At 45.1% G+C, this 17,834-nt stretch overlaps 1 protein-coding gene across 9 annotated transcripts in view; it reads right to left on the reverse strand.

Annotated features, from left to right (window-relative positions):
* The window catches only part of LDLRAD4 (low density lipoprotein receptor class A domain containing 4), a 378,801-nt gene that overhangs the window by 27,132 nt on the left and 333,835 nt on the right, over positions 1 to 17,834 (reverse strand). Inside the window, exon 1 of one of the 9 annotated variants that reach the window (XM_081262911.1) lies at positions 1,730 to 1,957. The exons of 7 other annotated variants lie outside the window; for them this stretch is intronic. Coding sequence is in view for 1 of the 2 variants with exons in the window: in XM_081262910.1 (XP_081119036.1) it covers positions 1,030 to 1,099 (70 nt within the window). In the remaining variant the exon portion in view is untranslated. Of the gene's footprint in view, positions 1 to 1,029; positions 1,143 to 1,729; positions 1,958 to 17,834 lie in introns of those variants that run through there. One more of the 9 variants, XM_081262910.1, reaches the window with a different exon arrangement.

Below are 17,834 nucleotides of genomic sequence, written 5' to 3' on the forward strand. Positions count from 1 at the left end.
CTGGGAGCAGTCAGCAAGAAGTAGAACTAGACAGGCTAAGGCATTCCTAGAATGCAGTCTCTGACTCCATCCAGGTGGCCAAACACCTAAGGCCCAAGCAATCAGTCCGAGACATCAGCCCTTCACCACGGATTTTAGAATCTAGAGTTTTGTGAATCTCTTTAGAAAGAAATTTACCTAAACATGTTCCAATCAAAGATGACTGACAGGGTTTTCTGGGGGAGAAAAGAAAAAAAAAACAGCAGAGGAGTAAGAGCAATTACAAACCTTTTAAAAGTCTATCCTCCTGCTGTGCTATAAATGGAAAAAAAAAATACATCCCTGAAACCATGATTCCCCTATAGGATTCATTTAAAATCCACCCTCACCCCACCTCCACGTTATTAATTTAGGAAAGTATCAGAAGGATACAGCTGCACGTGGAACCGCCTTCTTCACAACCAGAGCAGTGACTTTGGGGTGCTTCCTGCCCAGCCGTCTGTCTGTCTGCCTCTCCCTTTCTCTGGCTGTCTGTCACCCTCAGAGTCACAGTTCTCTTCCCTAATGTCTGCTGTAACTACCTTGATGACCTGAAAGACTATCCAATGAACGCATCACGTCCTGAGAGAGAGACATCTTTAAACACTGTCTCTAACAACTCAGGGTGGAAAATTAAAAAAAAAAAAAAAAAGTGCCCATCAATGAGTAAGAGGATTTCCAGGGGGAGGTTTCAGTCTCATGGACAGAGAATTTGAAAAACACACACACAACTCCCAACAACAAACCTGAGTAATTATGCAAAACACCTCCAACAGGAACAAGCTAACTGCAGACTCCAAAGAAGATGAGAAAGCCTGAAATGCCTCTTCCCAAGAGAGTCCCCCCTCCCCGCCCCAGAAGAAGGTTCCGAATTGACAGACCCCTCAGAGGCAGAGAAAAACTTCTTGAGGACTTGTGCTCTCCTCCACTCTGTCCTCAGACCCAACTTCAGGAAGAGCCACAACAGAGCCACCAAGCATGCATTGCCCAGAGCTGCCTTTGCAATTGTACCTTTTTGAAAGAACAGGTCTTTAAACTGAGACTCCTTCAGTGTGCTGTTGTTCAGGTGGTCACTGGACATAATCAGGTCCTCTGCAAGGGGGGGGGTCCAACAGTGACGCAGTCCCCCAAGTTCAAAGCATCCCTCAGCTTCAGCAATCTCCTCTCCAGGCAGCTCAGAGCTACAGTTATAGCCGGTGTGGGGTGTGGGAGAGTGTGTGAGTGGGTGTGTGTGTGTGTGTGTGTGTGTGTGTTTCTGTCTCTCTCACTCTCTCTACTGTATCAGCAGGGCCCAGCCCAGGTGCTAGACTCGAATGCTGTGGCTCCGACCGCAGACTGTGGCTACCAATTATCAACTGCCATCAACAGAAATCAGGAGCTCTGCGCAGGAAGCCGGCAGTGTCACTGAGCAGAGAACAAGTCCAGGGTCTCCCATGTGGAGACCTGGTGTTGTTGACAGCAGCATGTACCAGTGATTAGTCTGCATCTCTCAGATTTAGCCTCACACCCAGACTCGGCACACACACACACAGGCGAGCACGACGCAGCCAGACGGTTAGTCTTGTTCTATCGAGTTCAATGATCTTTTTAACAGGCAAATATCAAACCAGACCAGGCAGATAGAGGGAAATCTGCAAATCTAAACACAGGGCGAGTTTCCTTCATCTCTGCTGGAAGCTCTCAGAGCTGAAAAAATGGAGAGGGTGCTTACCGAGGCAGCACACCCGGCAGCAGGGACGTCAGCCTTGCGTGCGTGTCTGATGCGGATCCAGCTCCCAGAGCTCTCGGGGCTGCAGGCTGTGCTCCCTGGGCTTGCCTGTCCCCAGAGTCTAACGGATGGCAGCAGCTCTCCCAGCACAGCCACGGAGCCGGAGCCAGAGACCAGCGACCAGCGCCTGGCGATGTCATAACCACAGCAGGAAACAGCCTCTCCCCTCCCCCTCGTCACTCCCTCCCAATGTATGGCCCTGCACACGGACACAGAGGGTTCTTTAAAGTCAGGACTCTTCCTTCTCACTATGCAATTTTAGTTCATAAGGTCCTGAAATTAGAAAAAGGAAGACAAATCCCAGGTGATGGGAGACGGTGATGCCAACAGGAGGGCAGAGACATTTGGGAGTGCTTTCTCCTGCTCGTTCTGCACCAGCACAGAGGCACAGACTTTCTCCCCCATCTGAACGGTTTGTTTCACACGTGCGTAAAGCACCTCCCGTGCACCCTGAGGCTCCGGCTATGCGAGGAGACTTCAGGACAGGCTGCATGTCTGTCGCAGTTTGGGGGGGAAAGAATCACCGGGCAGCCACAGTGCAGGGGCAGCGTGCCACGGTAGCACTGCAAATAACCCCAGCCGAGCTCTGCTCTGAGCCCAGAATAGCCTTTGTTTTTCCTTATTTAGGGCAAATAAGGATGGCATGTGGGCTGTAACAATAGTTTTGGCTGTAGGAGGAGTTGTCAAAGCAAAACTAAACTCTGTTGGTTACTACCAGCATTAGAAACGAGGACAGTGACGTCAGCAGCCATCCTGCTGTTGCCTGGGCGCGTCACCGGGAGACATGACAGCAAGGGCTGGGCATTGATGTCACCACTGGGTCCTCAGGTGGCCAGAAGACATCACTCACTCTGTCCTAACAATTGGGAGCAGGGCAGGAAAGAGACAGGAGAGTCACCAAGGAGACTTTTTCAGGGGTTTACATAGCTAAAATAAACAGATTGCCAGGCATGGTGATACACACCTGCAGTCTCAGTGGCTTGGGAGGCTGGGGCAGGAGGATTGCAAGTTCAAGGTCAGCCTCAACAACTTAGCAAGGCCCTAAGCAACTTAGTGAGTCCTTGTCTCTTTCTTTGGGGGGAAGTAGTAGGGATTGAACCCAGAGGCTTTAACCACTAAGCCACATCCCCAGCCCTTTTTTTAATATCTTATTTAGAGACAGTTGCTGAGGCAGCTTTGAACTCCAGATCCTTCTGCCTTAGTCTCAGGAGCCGCTGGGATTATAGGCGTGCACCATCACACCTAGCGAGACCTTGTCTCAAAGTAAGATATACAAAGGGCTAGGGATGTGGCTCAGTGGTTAAGCACCCCTGGGTTCAATCCTTGATATCAAAAAAGAAAGAAACAGGAGAATTTCAACAAGAACATGAATAGCTGCCTACAGTTACACAGGTGAATCAAAACAGTGCAATTTGTTCTTGAGCAATTTCCAGATTAAAAATGCAGCCCCCTCCCCAGTTCTTCTCCTAACATTTTCTCAGTCACACTTCTGGGTGGACAAGGAGAGTGCTCAGGAGTCGGCTGGAGGGCCACCCCAGCACACAGGAGGTTCCTCAAGAGAAAAGCTAGCTTCCAAAAGAGCTGGAAACTGTTTCCACTTCAAGCAGGGCCTGCCAGGTCTCGTGCTCTCCCTGGTCCCTGGAGCCCAGAGGGTCCTGGCCGGCTGAGGATGGCAGTCCAGGTGTCAGATGGCATGACCGACGCACAGGCCTGTTCTCTAACACTCTCTTCTGCCCCTTGCAAGTGGACGTACCTGCACCTGGAGACAGATGGTAGGAGGCCGCTCTGGGGCTGATGTTGCTCACAGTGAGGACATCGTGCATTCTAGAAACCAACAGGCTTTTCACTGCCATGACTGGCCATCCCTGAGCATTTTGATCCTGGGAGCCCATCTTAATTAAGTACCATGTCCATTTGGTGGAATGTTTTCACTGCTTCATGTGTAAAACTTTTGGCTTCATGGATGAAAGTTTAGCCTTTAAACCGCTCTGCACACCTTGCCACATGCACACACACAAGTACACACACCCCTCCCCAGCGGCTGCCTCACATTCCAGTGGGTGGCCCTGCACCCTTGCTGCCCACGTGTCCACAGACACCCATGACTCAGCTGAGTTGGGAGGTGCACACCACACTGCCTGGTCCACCTGGCACAGTGTCCCACTGCCACGTGCACCGAGGGGTGGGCTCGTTCTCCAGGTGGTGCTCCTGGCTTCTGGTCTCCTCCCTTTCTGAGCACCACCTGAAAAGGATGCTTCAGGAAGAAGGTTCCAAGGCCATGCCACGATGCAGGGGTTCAGACCCCAACACACACCTCGCTCCGGCTGGCCACCACAGTACGAGAACCACTGGGCTTTTTAACGGACAGGTGCCGGTATTTCTTTCCCCTCCATTCAGAGAACCCAGCAGCTCGCACAACTCAGGGGTGTGGGGGACATCGAAACTACATCTTTAAAAGGGCAAGCTCCCTGGTGGGCTGACCAATTTTATTGTGGGCTAACAGTGTCTCGGAGCTTTATGAGGCTCCCCTGTATACAGCAGAGGCCTGGGAAAGGGTGCCGGGTGAGGTCACCTGAGATGGACGTTTGCACAGGGGGTGGCTAGCAGTGAGAGCCTCTGCCTTCACCAGCAGGGGGACACGGCCTAGAAGGGCCTTTGGTTCCTTCATCTACCTGACCAATGTTTACTAACCATTTATGGCCCTGAAGAGGAGGAGCACTGGACCTGCAAAGCCCTTCCCCAGAGAAGCTGTCTGGGGGGCCTGACTGGGCTCAGGCTCCATCCGAAGCTCATTGCTTATTTAAGGGACCCAACAGGCTCAAAGGACTGGCTTCCAGCCAGGATCAGAACGGGACCAGCTGAGGCTGCTGGAGCCTTGGTGCCCTGAATGGCCAACAGGGGCAGCACAGGACAGCCAGTTGCTGGGCTACCAGCTCCAGGGCTGGGAGGGAAATAATCAGGGCCCTCAGTTCATCAGCTAGACCTGCCTCTCTCTTTCTTATATGACCCAGGCAGCATCGAGGCTGGCGCCATCCTTGATTTCATCATTCTGGGCTCTGGGTCCCACCTGTCCCCTCCCTCCCTCTGCACCCAGCCCTTGATGGGTGCCGGGCTCCCGCACAAGACATTCTCATAGAAGAGGAGCATTTGAAGAGTTAGAAAAACCTTTCAATGATCATGCATCAGAAGGCCGGTGTTTGCAGACCTTTAGGGAGGTTGACCTCTGCGTTCCAGGAACTTGCAAGCACTGGATCTTTCATCTGCACACTAACCCATGGGGCACATTTTCTCGTTCTTACCTTAGAGGTGACAGGACTGAGGCTCTGGAGGTGAGTGTTTTGTCCAAGTCAAGCAGTGTCAAGACAGGGCAGGAGTTGGGAAGCTCCCACCCGCAGTGAACTCAGACTGAGCCAACAGTCAACAGCGTGAAGTCCCCCAAAACTAACCCAAGGGTGTCAGCGGACCGATAAGGACTTAATTTGATTTTTTTATTTAATTTTTTTTTTAGCCTGATGCCCAATTTCTCTGGGGCACCAAGGGGATGTGTTAAGTTGCTGACCGTGATGGAGCGTGGACATCTCCACATTGCCACGGGGCTCCCAGGACCACTTTATGTGTCTCCAATGTCTGCTAATGTGACCCCTGTTAAGAATTGATGGCTCTGTCCTCTACACATTCCCATTCTTTGAGGTTTATGGCTATGCTATAAAATTTTGCTCTGAGATGAAATTTTCCACATAAAAATTAAGCTCTGGAATTTGGCCTTTAGAAAACAAAACAGTACATTTTAAGCAAGTTTGTTATGCTTGCAGTCATGAATGAGGACTTGGAAAGAACACAAACTCTGTGTTCCCACAGACCCCAAACAGCATAGTTTGATATTTGTGGACATTAACCTATAGCATGGAATAATTCAGTAATGTATCTTTAGTGCTTTAAAAATCGCAACACAGAGAAGCCTTTATGGAGAGATATAAATGCTTCGCGTGTACTTCCAACCGGCCTTAGTGTGGCCTGCGAATTCAAAAGAATGCGACTCCATGGACCCAGCAAGCCAACAAGGTGGATTGAAAGTTTATTAAAGAGCCTTATTTAATAACTTCCTAATCTGCAGTGGTACTCCCTGTATTAACTGGGTTTAGAGTTGATCTTACACATTATCTACGCCACGATGGCATTTTTTTTTTTCTTTTAAAGGGGAAAAAAAGAATTACATGTTATTTTATGTTGATGGTGGTACAGGTTTTCATGATGGCTAAGCTACTCCCACCAAGAGGATCACACACCTTTGAAAACTGCAGTTAGTCTCCCAAACCTCGGAGGAGGAGAGAAGGCAGTAACAGTGGCTAAATTCAGGGGCCACTTGGACACGGTCTGGCTTCTAGTCTTGCCACCTAACTTGCTGGGGCTGGAACACTTTCCTAAGCTATAGAATTAGACTGGGAATGTCTACACCACAGTGCTTGGGAGGATGAAGGATGCATTCAATGCTCAGTATTCAGAGGGTGGCCTGAGGACCAGCAGCACCGGCATGGTCATGCTCCGCCCAGACCTCCTGAGCCAGAGCCTGCAAGTTAAGGAGATCCCAGGTTGGCTCATGTGCACCTCAGAGTTTCAGAAGCTCAAGTTCCAGACTCCTCAACTGGAGCAGGTGAGGAAGCCTGGCATGTGGAGAAGCTGTGACTTGTCCACACTGCAGTGAGGAAGTGGGAACAGAACCCAGGCCTCCTGCTGCTGGTGGTTGCTATTCAACAATGATTGTAAGGGTGGTACTCAGCCTGCGAGTGAGGGTGTGTGAAGAGCACAGCGCCCCCTCCTGGCCAAGGGCACAACCCGGAACCACAGGGCAGATGCGTCCCATCTCCTCCCACCTGTGCTAATGGGTGTTCCTCATCCTCCAGAACCTTTAGGAGCACCAGCATTTGACGGGTGTTGTCAGGGGCCACGAGAATAGGAAAGCCAAGTGGCTGTGCTAACAGAGATCTGCTGTTGGGATGCAACTTCTAGGAATTTGACCTTCTTCATAAAAAATTCCCAAAGTCCCTTCAGGACAACACATGCAGGAGAGCATTCCAGTGGAGCCCTCTGGGAAACTCCAGGGCCGGGAGCAGATGCTTCTTTGTAGGCAGAACTATGACGGTGTCCTGCTCTGTTCCTAGGAACCTGGCCTTGCTCTCTCCACGTCCCCCGCCCCTGCCTCCCTGAGAGGGTCACGTGCCAGGAGAGCGGAGTCCTGGCCCTTGAGAGTTCTGGAAGCAGCTTTCCACAGCCCATGCATGGCAGCTGCTGGCTTGCCCCACAAGGCTTCCCTACCAACGAGGCTTACTGATGGCATGTTTGTGAGGCTGAGCGCATCATCAAGGGGAGGGCCCCTTTAAAGGGGTGGAAGAAAAGATGTGCCCCCACCCCCACACGTTTCAGGTGAAACACACACACACACACACACACACACACACACACACACTGTGTGAATATGAAAACACACTGAATATTTTAATATTTAAAATACTTGGTGTGGCTGTTTGGGAAATTTTTATTTTTGCTTTTCAAACATGGTCCATTTCTCCATTTCATCCAAACACTGGAAGACTTGATCCCTTCATGATTCATCCCATTTCAGGGTAGGACACAGACCACGCGGCTCCAGATGTTTGTAACGCAGGTCCTAGGCATTGCTACTCTAGTTCTTAGTCCTTAACACCATAAAAACTTAGATTGCTCCGGGCACAGTGGCGCACGCCTGTAATCCCCGTGGCTTGGGAGGCTGAGGCAGGAGGGTCACAAGTTCAAGTCCACCCTCAGCAACTTCTTGAGACCCTCAGCAACTCAGCAAGACCCTGTCTCAAAATAAAACATAAAAAGGGTTGGGGATGTGGCTCAGTGGCTATGCACCCCTGGGTTCAATCCCTGGTACCAAGAAAAAACTTGGATTGCTTCTTGAGAGATGGACATCCCACTTTCACTAGCACCATAGTCAGGCCAACGTCATGCATTCTTGGACACGTGTGGCACACGCAAACACATGTGGTAACACAGAAGGTACGTGCTGATGCTAATGTGCTGGACTACTGTGTGGTCATTCTCTCACAGCTTTTAGGGACGTGGCTCTCAGCTAACACCAGTGTTTCCTGGACCCTCTGAACTTGGGGGCAAGGCATGGGCTCTCATGTCTGCAGCTCCTCTTTGTCTCCCTTATAAGTTCCAGAATGTGTCCAGGATGTGCCCAAGACATCCTGCAGCTTTTGCCAAAGTATGGGTTTCTTCTAAAGTTGAAATACATCAGGGCATGTTCCAGAGTTTCAGTTACTGCATCAGATCATATAGTAAGGCAAACACTAGAGAAATCACGGGCCCTAAACCCAATGAATCTAAAACCACCCCTACATACAGCTCTATAACCACACTGTGAAACCAGCCTAGCACAGATGCTTTAAAAACAAGATTTCACTGCTGTCTGGGGTCAGGTCCTCCAAAACTTCCAGCACGAAGTCAGTCCTCACTTATGTCAGCACAGAGCTACCTACAGCAAACCTGGGGCACCTACTGTGTGCGACTCACTGAGATCAGCTTGGAGCTAAAAAGCAAGCCAGGAACCGTCCTTGCCCCTGAAATCTCTCACTTACTTCCCGAGTGCAAGCTACTGAAGCCACCTGTACAACTGGGTGCAGCACCCAGCACAGTGCTCAGCCAGAACAAGTGGATGTACCAAGGAACTGGGTCCCGTGAGCATGGAAGAGAAGCACTTAACCCCAAAGAGAACAAGCATAGCTTCACAATTAGACTCACTCCATGCCAGCCAGCATTCAAAGCCCTTCAACTCACTCAATGAGGCCATTTAATATTTGCCACGACCGTGGAGTAAGTACCGGTTGTCTTTCCAGTCTCACAGATGGAAGACCTGAGGCCTAGAGAAGTTAATATTAATACCTTGTCCAAAGTCACACATCTACTAAGTGGCAATGGTGGCACTTGGAACAAGGAAATCTGGCCCCAGAATCTGTCCCTGACAACTACATCAGGCAGACCCCTGAGCTAAAGCCTATTTCTAGAAGGGGGTTAATCTACAAGTCTTATTTAAAAGACCCAAGGGACAAATGACTTCTTGGAGACCAGGGCTCAAGGAAGGGCTGGGAGGGTATGGAGGCCATTTGTCTCTGCCATTAGGGAAGGAAGTCTCTGCGCCTCAGGGGAGACTACTCAGTTGCACAAGAGGGTAGATAAAAATAAACTTGAATATTTATCAAAATCAGAGTTTTCAGAACAAAAGGAAACAACACAGTGAGAAGGCAGACTTCCCCACTGCTCTCCTTCATTAAGTCCACAACCTTTTTTTTTTTTTTTTCTTTTCTGACTCAAAATGCCCTGTCCATGTAGGGACTCACTGGCCCGTACACCAAAAACGAAATCACAGGGCACCCGGAGGGACTGGTGGCTTCAAGATCTTATTGGTGAACCAGCAAAATATCAGAACCAAAAGGTCACTTGTAGATGTGATATGATGTCGGTCAGGTTTCTTTGTTGAAGTTTAACTTCAGGAACCTTTCTGTTTGGGTTTAAAGTGCCCTTAATCATGTCTGTTACTCTCAGCAAAGAGGAGCGGTGCACACCTGTGACCGTAGCCACTCCAGAGGCTGAGACAGGAGATGGCAAGTTCAAGGCCAGCCTTGGCAACTTAGCAAGACCCTGTCTCAAAATGAAAAAAAAATAAAAAGGCCTGGGGGGCATAGCTCAGTGGGAGTGGAAGAGCCCTTGAATTTCAACTTGGGTACTGCAAAAAAAAAAAAAAAAAGGTCAAAGAAACAACAAAATAAAAATTCCAGAGTTTTCACAAGGGAGTAGTCTTCTAACAGGTTATAGAAATAATTTTTTAAAAATTAGAATGTCAGAAATGGAAATAGCAAATGCTTCCATAAATTCTTCTCTGTAATGTGCCCTAGAGACAAATCTCTAAGCCAGCCTCTCCCCACTCCTCCTCCAGCAGGCAGGCCCAGGGGGCCTCTGCCACAGGTCCTTCTTGGTGATCTTTCACTCCAACAGGTGACACAGCAAATGGGAGACCCTCTCCAGCCCCACGTGATAACTCCTAAGTCTGGGGCAACAGACACCCTCGGCTGTCACACCTGGAACAGTCCAGCACTAGCTCCCATCCTGGTGTCTGATGTTCACTGGGAGACCCGGGCGATAGTGGCCCTGCCCTGCAAGTGACCCAGTCTTGCAGATGCTTAGATGTCCCCTCAGACGGAGCCACGTCAGAGTCTGTACACTCCCATCTCCCTGCATTCCACACATACTGATGCTTATCTAATACAGATTTTTAACTGGGATTTAATTCATTTTTTAAAAAATATAACTTCTAGCTGGGCATGGTGGTACACTCCTAAAATTCTTCTAGCTACTCAGGCAGAAGGATCACAAGTTTAAGGATAGCCTTGGAAATGTAGCAAGATCCTGTCTCAAAATAAAAAATAAAAAGTGCCTCAGTGTTTAAAGTGCCTTTGGATTTGCACACTAGTACTGCTCCCCCCGATCAATCAATCAATCAATCAATCAATCTAAGGAACATCAATGAAATCACAGATCTTCTATGCTAGAGATTCTAAACATAGCCATCTTTTAGGTAGGTATATTATTAAAAATTATATAGTAGCCAGGCATGATGGTACATGCCTGTAATCCCAGCAGCTCAGGAGGTTGAGGCAGGAGGATTGCAAGTTCAAGGCCAGCCTCAGCAATTTAGTGAGGCACTAATGAACTCATCGAGACCCTGTCTCTAAATAAAATATTAAAAAAGGGCTGGGGATGTGACTCAGTGTTTAAATGCTCCTGGGTTCAATCCCAGATGCCAAAATAGAAAAAACATAAATATATATAGTAATGTTAAATTTTAATTAAAAATATAATAAAGTTAAATGTCAATACAACCTATAATGTTCATTCTTCTTCATAAAGAAGACTTTCTTTTGCTAACTTAAAAAGAAATATTTGCTGTATAATTCAGTTTTAATGTAAGGAAATCATGATCTATCTATATACATAGTGTGTTTAAAACAGAACATAATTGTAATGGAATACAGGAGGATGTACTTGCAGAACAGTGGGGTGAGGCATTCTACATACCCACTCCTCAGGAAAACAGCCATACTGGTGAAAATTATAAGAAAGAAATCATTCAACGTCTCTGAAAACTTTCCAAAGGGGCCCAGCAGATTAATAAACATTTATTTAAGAAAATCTGCTAAATATCCATAAGAACAGAGGGCATCTGGGGCACGGGAGCCACACTCTATCCTCCTCTCCCTTGCAGGTCAGCAGGATGCAAGCCCCACTCTGGGTGGCTGTGGACAAAACCAGGTTCCTTGTCCCCCAGATCCCGGGGAGGGCCAGGCGTCGGCAGGCTCTGTTTGGAGGTAGATTACAGGTGACTACTGTCAAGAGGGCTTCCCTGCTCTTCCCTCTTCTCCCTGCCCCCAGTTGCTAGGAGCCACAAGCATATATACGATGTATGGCACCTTTGGTTGTAAAGTGACGCCAGCTAGCCACTGAGATGATTATGTTAAAATTTACATTCATATGCAAACTGGACTCCCGCTGTTCACCTTGGCCTGCTACCGGACTCAAGTTACGGGACTTTACGGGACTGCTGGAGAGTTCCCATTGGTTGGGGAAGGATAGTAGGAGGGAATTCCGGAGGAGGTCGGAGAGGACGGGGGGTTCCGGTCGGCGCGCGGTTCCGGTCGGACACCCTCGTGGGAGGACCGGTTTTTGACTTGCTGGCGCTGAGAGTGTTAGCGGCTTTTTCAAAATAAAGTTTTGTTCCTGCTTGATTGGCTCGTGATTCTGTGCCCAGCCAAGACTGCGGCATTTGGCGGCCCGTGCGGGGAACGCCTGAAGCTTAGAGGTGAGTAAATTGCTCGCCCCTGAGGGAAGGCGACAGGATGGATGACCTTCTCAGAAAACAATGTGTTCTTGTTTTGATTTATTTTGTTTTCATTTCGAGCTCCCTAGCCCTAGAATTTTCTCAGGCGAACTGGAAAAAATGGTTGGCTCAAGGTTTGAAGTTATTCAGCCCTGAGAAAGAGAAAATTGATACAACCATTGTCTGCTCCGTCTTTGTTTCATTCTGCTTCGGCTTTGTTTTATCCTACCTTATTGGGTTAGGTTATAGTAGATTAGAATCCAATAAAAAACAAACCGAAAAACTGTTAAGTAAATTGTTAGAGGTCCAGACTATGGTAGAAAAAACGCTAGGTCAAGCAAAAGAGAAGGTCTCTCAAGCTAGTCAGACAGAGGAGAATTTAAAGAAAGCAAGCTTAGAGGACAAGCAGCCATCAGGTGGAGAATTACAACAGGAGGTTGCTACCAACTCCGTTCTATCACCAGAGGGCGTAACTCAGCCAACAGCTCCATCTACCGCTGAGCGGCCCTCAACTACCGTAGTTGATGGACGGAATTCTGAGGCAGGACCCCAAAGATTAGCATGCCCTGTACTTGAGCAGGCAGGAGGGCAACGAATTCACCGTGCTTTAGATTTCAAAACAATAAAGCAATTAAAGGAGGCTGTAACGACCTATGGGCCGCAAGCTCCCTTCACAATAAGCATGGTTGAATCTGTTACCAACTTGGACATGACACCAGCAGATTGGGCTAACATGTGTCGATCTGTGCTAAACGGAGGACAATATTTGTTATGGAAGGTTGCCAATGAGGAATTTTGCATGGAGACAGCTAGGCGAAATGCAGAAGCTGGGTACCCTCAAAGAAATATGGACATGCTTTTGGGGAAGGGACCTTATGAGGGTCAAAGACAACAAATTGAATATGACCCTGGTGTGTACGCACAAATTGCTGTAGATGCAGTTAGGGCATGGAAAACTTTACAGGGGCATGGAGACTTACAAGGTCAATTATCTAAGGTAATACAAGGAACTAATGAACCTTATGCTGAATTTGTAGATAGACTTATTCAGTCAGCCTCTAGGATATTTGGAAATACAGAACAGGTAATGCCATTTATAAAACAACTGGCTTATGACCAAGCAAATCGTTGCTGCAGAGAGGTCATTAGACCATGGAGACATGAGGATTTAAACACATATATTAAATTATGTAGAGACATTAATGAACAGGGGCAAGTCTTAGCAGCAGTACAACAGGCTTTAGATGCCAGGCCAAGAACATGCTATAATTGTAATCAAACAGGACATTTTAAAAGGAGTTGCCCCATAAGAGGAGGGTTTAACAAAGCTGGATATCAAAGGAATAGAATACCAGGTATTTGCCCACGATGCCGTAGAGGGAGACATTGGGCTAATGAATGCCGTTCTCAAACCACCATAGAGGGTATTCCGTTATCAAAAAACGGACAAGGACCAAGTGTTTACCCACGATATCGTGGAGAAAGGTATCAAGCTCCATTGCCAAAAAACGGACTAGAGGGCCCAATGCCCCGGGGCCCCAAACCACAAATATATGGGGCAATGGAGGAACCCAACAGCCCCATCAAGGTAGTGCCCAGGACGCATTATCCATTAAATCCCTCATCAGACAAACTAGAGGGAGCGCAGGGCTGGACATCTGCGCCTCTGCCAGAGCAGTACTAACCCCAGAGATGGGAATTCAAATCATTCCCACAGGAGTAAAAGGACCTCTTCCCCAGGGAACAGTAGGCTTATTATTGGGACGCAGTTCTTCTACACTAAAAGGACTTATGATAAGTCCTGGGGTAATTGATCCCGATTATGAAGGTGAAATAAAAATTATAGCTAGTTCTCCAAGAGGTATATCAGTAATTTCACCAGGAGATAGAATAGCACAGTTATTAATAATACCCAGCCTGCATGATAAATTTTCCAGTTGTAATGTAGAAAGAGGTTCCAAGGGATTAGGCTCCACAGGTGTAGATTGGGCTATGCTGTCTTTAAATTTAGATTCTCGCCCAATGCTAAAATTAAAAATTCAAGGACATGACTTTAATGGGCTGCTGGACACAGGAGCTGACCTCAGCATCATATCTCGTCAAGAATGGCCAAAACATTGGCCATTACAACAAGCCACTCAAACGCTTCGAGGCCTAGGAGTGGCAACAAATCCCCATAGAAGTGCTATGGTATTAGATTGGAGGGATCCTGAAGGATGTGAAGGAACTATACAGCCCTATGTATTGGATCATCTTCCTGTAAATTTATGGGGACGAGATGTCCTAGATCAATTAGGATTGACATTAACAAATAACATCAATCCTAACGCGCCCACTACTAGGGCTAAACAAGGCTTTAGGAAAGAAAAAAGATTAAGAGAACAAGAACAAGGTATGACAGCACCTATTCAAATAGATCAAGAAATAAATAGACATGAATTGGGTTTTCAGAAAGGGCCACTGAGACAATCAAAATTACTTGGAAATCAGAAAGACCAGTGTGGGTTCCTCAGTGGCCCTTGACTAAAGAAAAGATACAAGTAGCCCATGACTTGGTCAGACAACAGTTAGCGGAAGGACATATACAACCTTCCGTATCCCCCTATAATACTCCCATTTTTGTCATTAAAAAGAAATCTGGTAAATGGAGATTATTACAAGATTTAAGAGCCATTAATAATGAGATGGTTATTATGGGACCTGCTCAATCAGGGATTCCTCAATTGTCTGCTTTACCAAAAACCTGGCATGTTTTAGTTATAGATATTAAAGATTGTTTCTTTTCAATTCCAATTCATCCCGAGGATAGTCCACATTTTGCATTTACTATCCCTGCACTGAATCATGAAGGTCCTGATCAGAGATATGAATGGAAAGTACTCCCTCAAGGGATGGCTAACAGCCCAACTATGTGTCAAATTTATGTTAATAAAGCAATCCAGCCACTTAGAAACCAAAATCCTGAACTACAAATATTTCACTATATGGATGATGTGTTACTGGCACATAAAGATAAAAACACATTACTAGAATGTTATGCCACACTTACAAATTTATTGAAAAATTATAATCTAGAGATAGCAATAGATAAAGTACAATTAAATCTTCCAATTAATTATTTAGGAGTTCTATTATCCTCAACCATGGTCCGTCCACCAAAAATTCAAATACGAGTAGATCAACTCAAATCACTTAATGACTTTCAAAAGTTATTGGGAGACATAAATTGGATAAGGCCTTATCTAGGCATACCAACAGGAGAGTTAGGACCTTTATTTGATATTCTAAAAGGTCCATCAGATCCAAATTCACCCCGCATGTTAACGCCTGAAGCAAGAAAAGTATTAAAAATCATTGAAACATATATGGAAAATATGCATTTGGATAGAATTGATATAAGTTTGCCTTTATTATTTATTGTACTACCAACAAAAAATATTCCTACAGGAGTATTTTGGCAAGAAGGTCCATTATTGTGGATACATTTATCTTATTCCCCTAACACTATTCTTACTAGATATCCTGAGGCTGTAGGACAATTAATACTCAAAGGAATAAAAGCAGCTAAGGGAGTGTTTGGGATTTCTCCCAATAAAATTATTACTCCATATACTATGGATCAAATTGATGAGTTAGCTAATGAGTTAAATACTTGGGCAATAATCCTGTGTAAAACTAGTGTTTCATTTGATAATCACTTACCATCTAATCCTTTGTTGTCTTTTTGGTCTAAGCATCCTGTAGTTTTTCCAAAAATGACAAGAAAAACCCCTATCATAAATGCTCCAAATATATTCACTGATGGGTCAAACAATGGTACAGCAGCAGTAGTTACTCCTGATCAAACTTTTACATTTTTAGTACCCAAACAATCAGCTCAAAAGGTAGAGCTTAATGCAGTATTACAAGCTTTTATGATGTTTAAAGATTCTGTATTTAATTTATTTTCTGATAGTCAGTATGTAGTTAATGCTATTAATTCCCTTGAAGATGCTGGTAGGATTTCCCCTTCCTCTACTGTTTTCTCTTTGTTTTCCGATATACAAAGTCTAATCTGGGACCGAAAAGATCCATTCTTCATAGGTCATATCAGGGCACATACAGGATTGCCTGGAGCCCTTAGTATGGGCAATGAACTAGCAGATAAATCTACACATGACATACATATTTTCTCCACAATAGAAGAAGCTATAAATTTTCATAAAAGGTTCCATGTCAATGCTAATACTTTACAAAAGCGTTTTAAAATAACTAAAGAACAGGCCAGACATATAATAAAACAATGTCAAAATTGTGTGACATTTTTACCACAAGTTAATCTTGGAGTCAATCCTAGAGGACTAATACCTAACCATATTTGGCAGATGGACGTCACACACTTGCCAGAATTTGGAAAATTAAAATATTTACATGTTACAGTTGATACCTCTTCCGGATTTTTGATGGGCTCCCTTCATGCCGGAGAAAAAACTAAAGATGTTATAGCTCATTGCTTACAAAATTTTGCCACTGTGGGCGTTCCAAAACAGTTAAAAACGGACAACGGTCCTGGTTATACTTCCTCCTCTTTTAAACAATTTTGCTCATCATTTGGTATTACTCACATAACAGGAATTCCATACAATCCACAAGGACAAGGCATAGTTGAAAGAGCTCATCAAACTATTAAAATGTACTTATTAAAACAAAAGGAGGGAATTGGAAAGGGGTATATATCCCCCAAAGATAAACTTAAAATAACCCTTTTTACTCTAAACTTTTTAAATTTAGATTCATCGGGACTTAGTGCTGCGGAAAGACATTTGTACCCCAAAAATGTACATAAGCCTAAGGTACTTTGGAAAGATATTCTAACAGGACAATGGAAAGGCCCGGATCCAGTGATAGTCTGGAATCGGGGCGCTGTCTGTGTTTTCCCACAGGATGAACAGCAACCGATTTGGATTCCAGAGAGATTAACTAAAACAATTTCTACAGAAAAAGAAGATGATTTGACTCAAATCCATAACAGCTGACATCCAGAGCTCCAGCTTGGCTATTCTTACATCTGCGACAGTGATTAACCAAGGTTTTTTTTTTCAGTATCTATTTTATTATTGCATTTTTCCACATCATAAAGTTCTATTTTATTTTTGAGCTCATACAAACCTAGGTTAATGTTTTTCTGATCAGTTTTATTTTTTGACTGTGTTTTATTTTTTATTTATTTATTTATTTATTTATTTATTTATTTATTTTTTTTTTTTTTTTTGACTGTGGACTTTTTAAACATTGCAATGGAGATTTCACCTAAGTATAGTTACAAGGCCTTTATTTACTATTGTCTTATGTGTTGTATGTTGTGTGCACACTTCTGTTTTGTGTTGTATGTCTGTATGTGTGTATGTCCATATTTCTTATATGAGGAGCGCTCATGAAAAAATGGATCCGAATTTTTTCTTTATTCACGTGATTTATATGGTTTAATTTAAATTAGGTGAACAGCTGTTTATGATTGTTGTTAAAGATGGTTAACAGATCTGTTTGTTTACTAATTTAAATTTGGTAAACGGCTGTTAAGGATTGTTTTTAAAGGAGTTTAACAGATCTGTTTGTTTACTTTCACCTTTTCTTTTTATTATATTTAATAATTCTGTTCAGGATAATGTCTCTTTACCATCATTGCCAGAATTTCCATCTCCATCCCAATTCCAGTGAAGACTGAGATAAAACCAAACTACAGCTTCTATGATAGCTATCACAGTAAACTGTATAAACTGATGCATCAATGAATATAACTCAACAAGTAATGCTATCAAGGACTTGATTTACTTTGGGAGGATATGGACATATTGATAGACTCCTCCAATTTGAACTGCTTGCAGAACTTGCCTGGACTATATATCAGTTGCATACATTGTGAAATATCATCTGGTGCACCGAATTGTGGTACTGCTGGCATATTTTTGCTGATGGTGTCACCAGTGATGCAATTTCCTTGCCAGCTCACCCCATGTTTATTGTGGTAATACTGGCATATCTTTGCTGATGGTGTCACCAGTGACGCAATTTTTCCAAAGGAGCCGTCAATTGGCTTGGTGTCGTGGCATTTCTGTATCCTCCTCCCTTCTACTAGTGATGGTCTAAATTTGG

The sequence above is a fragment of the Spermophilus citellus genome (assembly GCF_964194105.1).
Source record: "Spermophilus citellus genome assembly, chromosome: 12".
Lineage (NCBI taxonomy): Eukaryota > Metazoa > Chordata > Mammalia > Rodentia > Sciuridae > Spermophilus > Spermophilus citellus.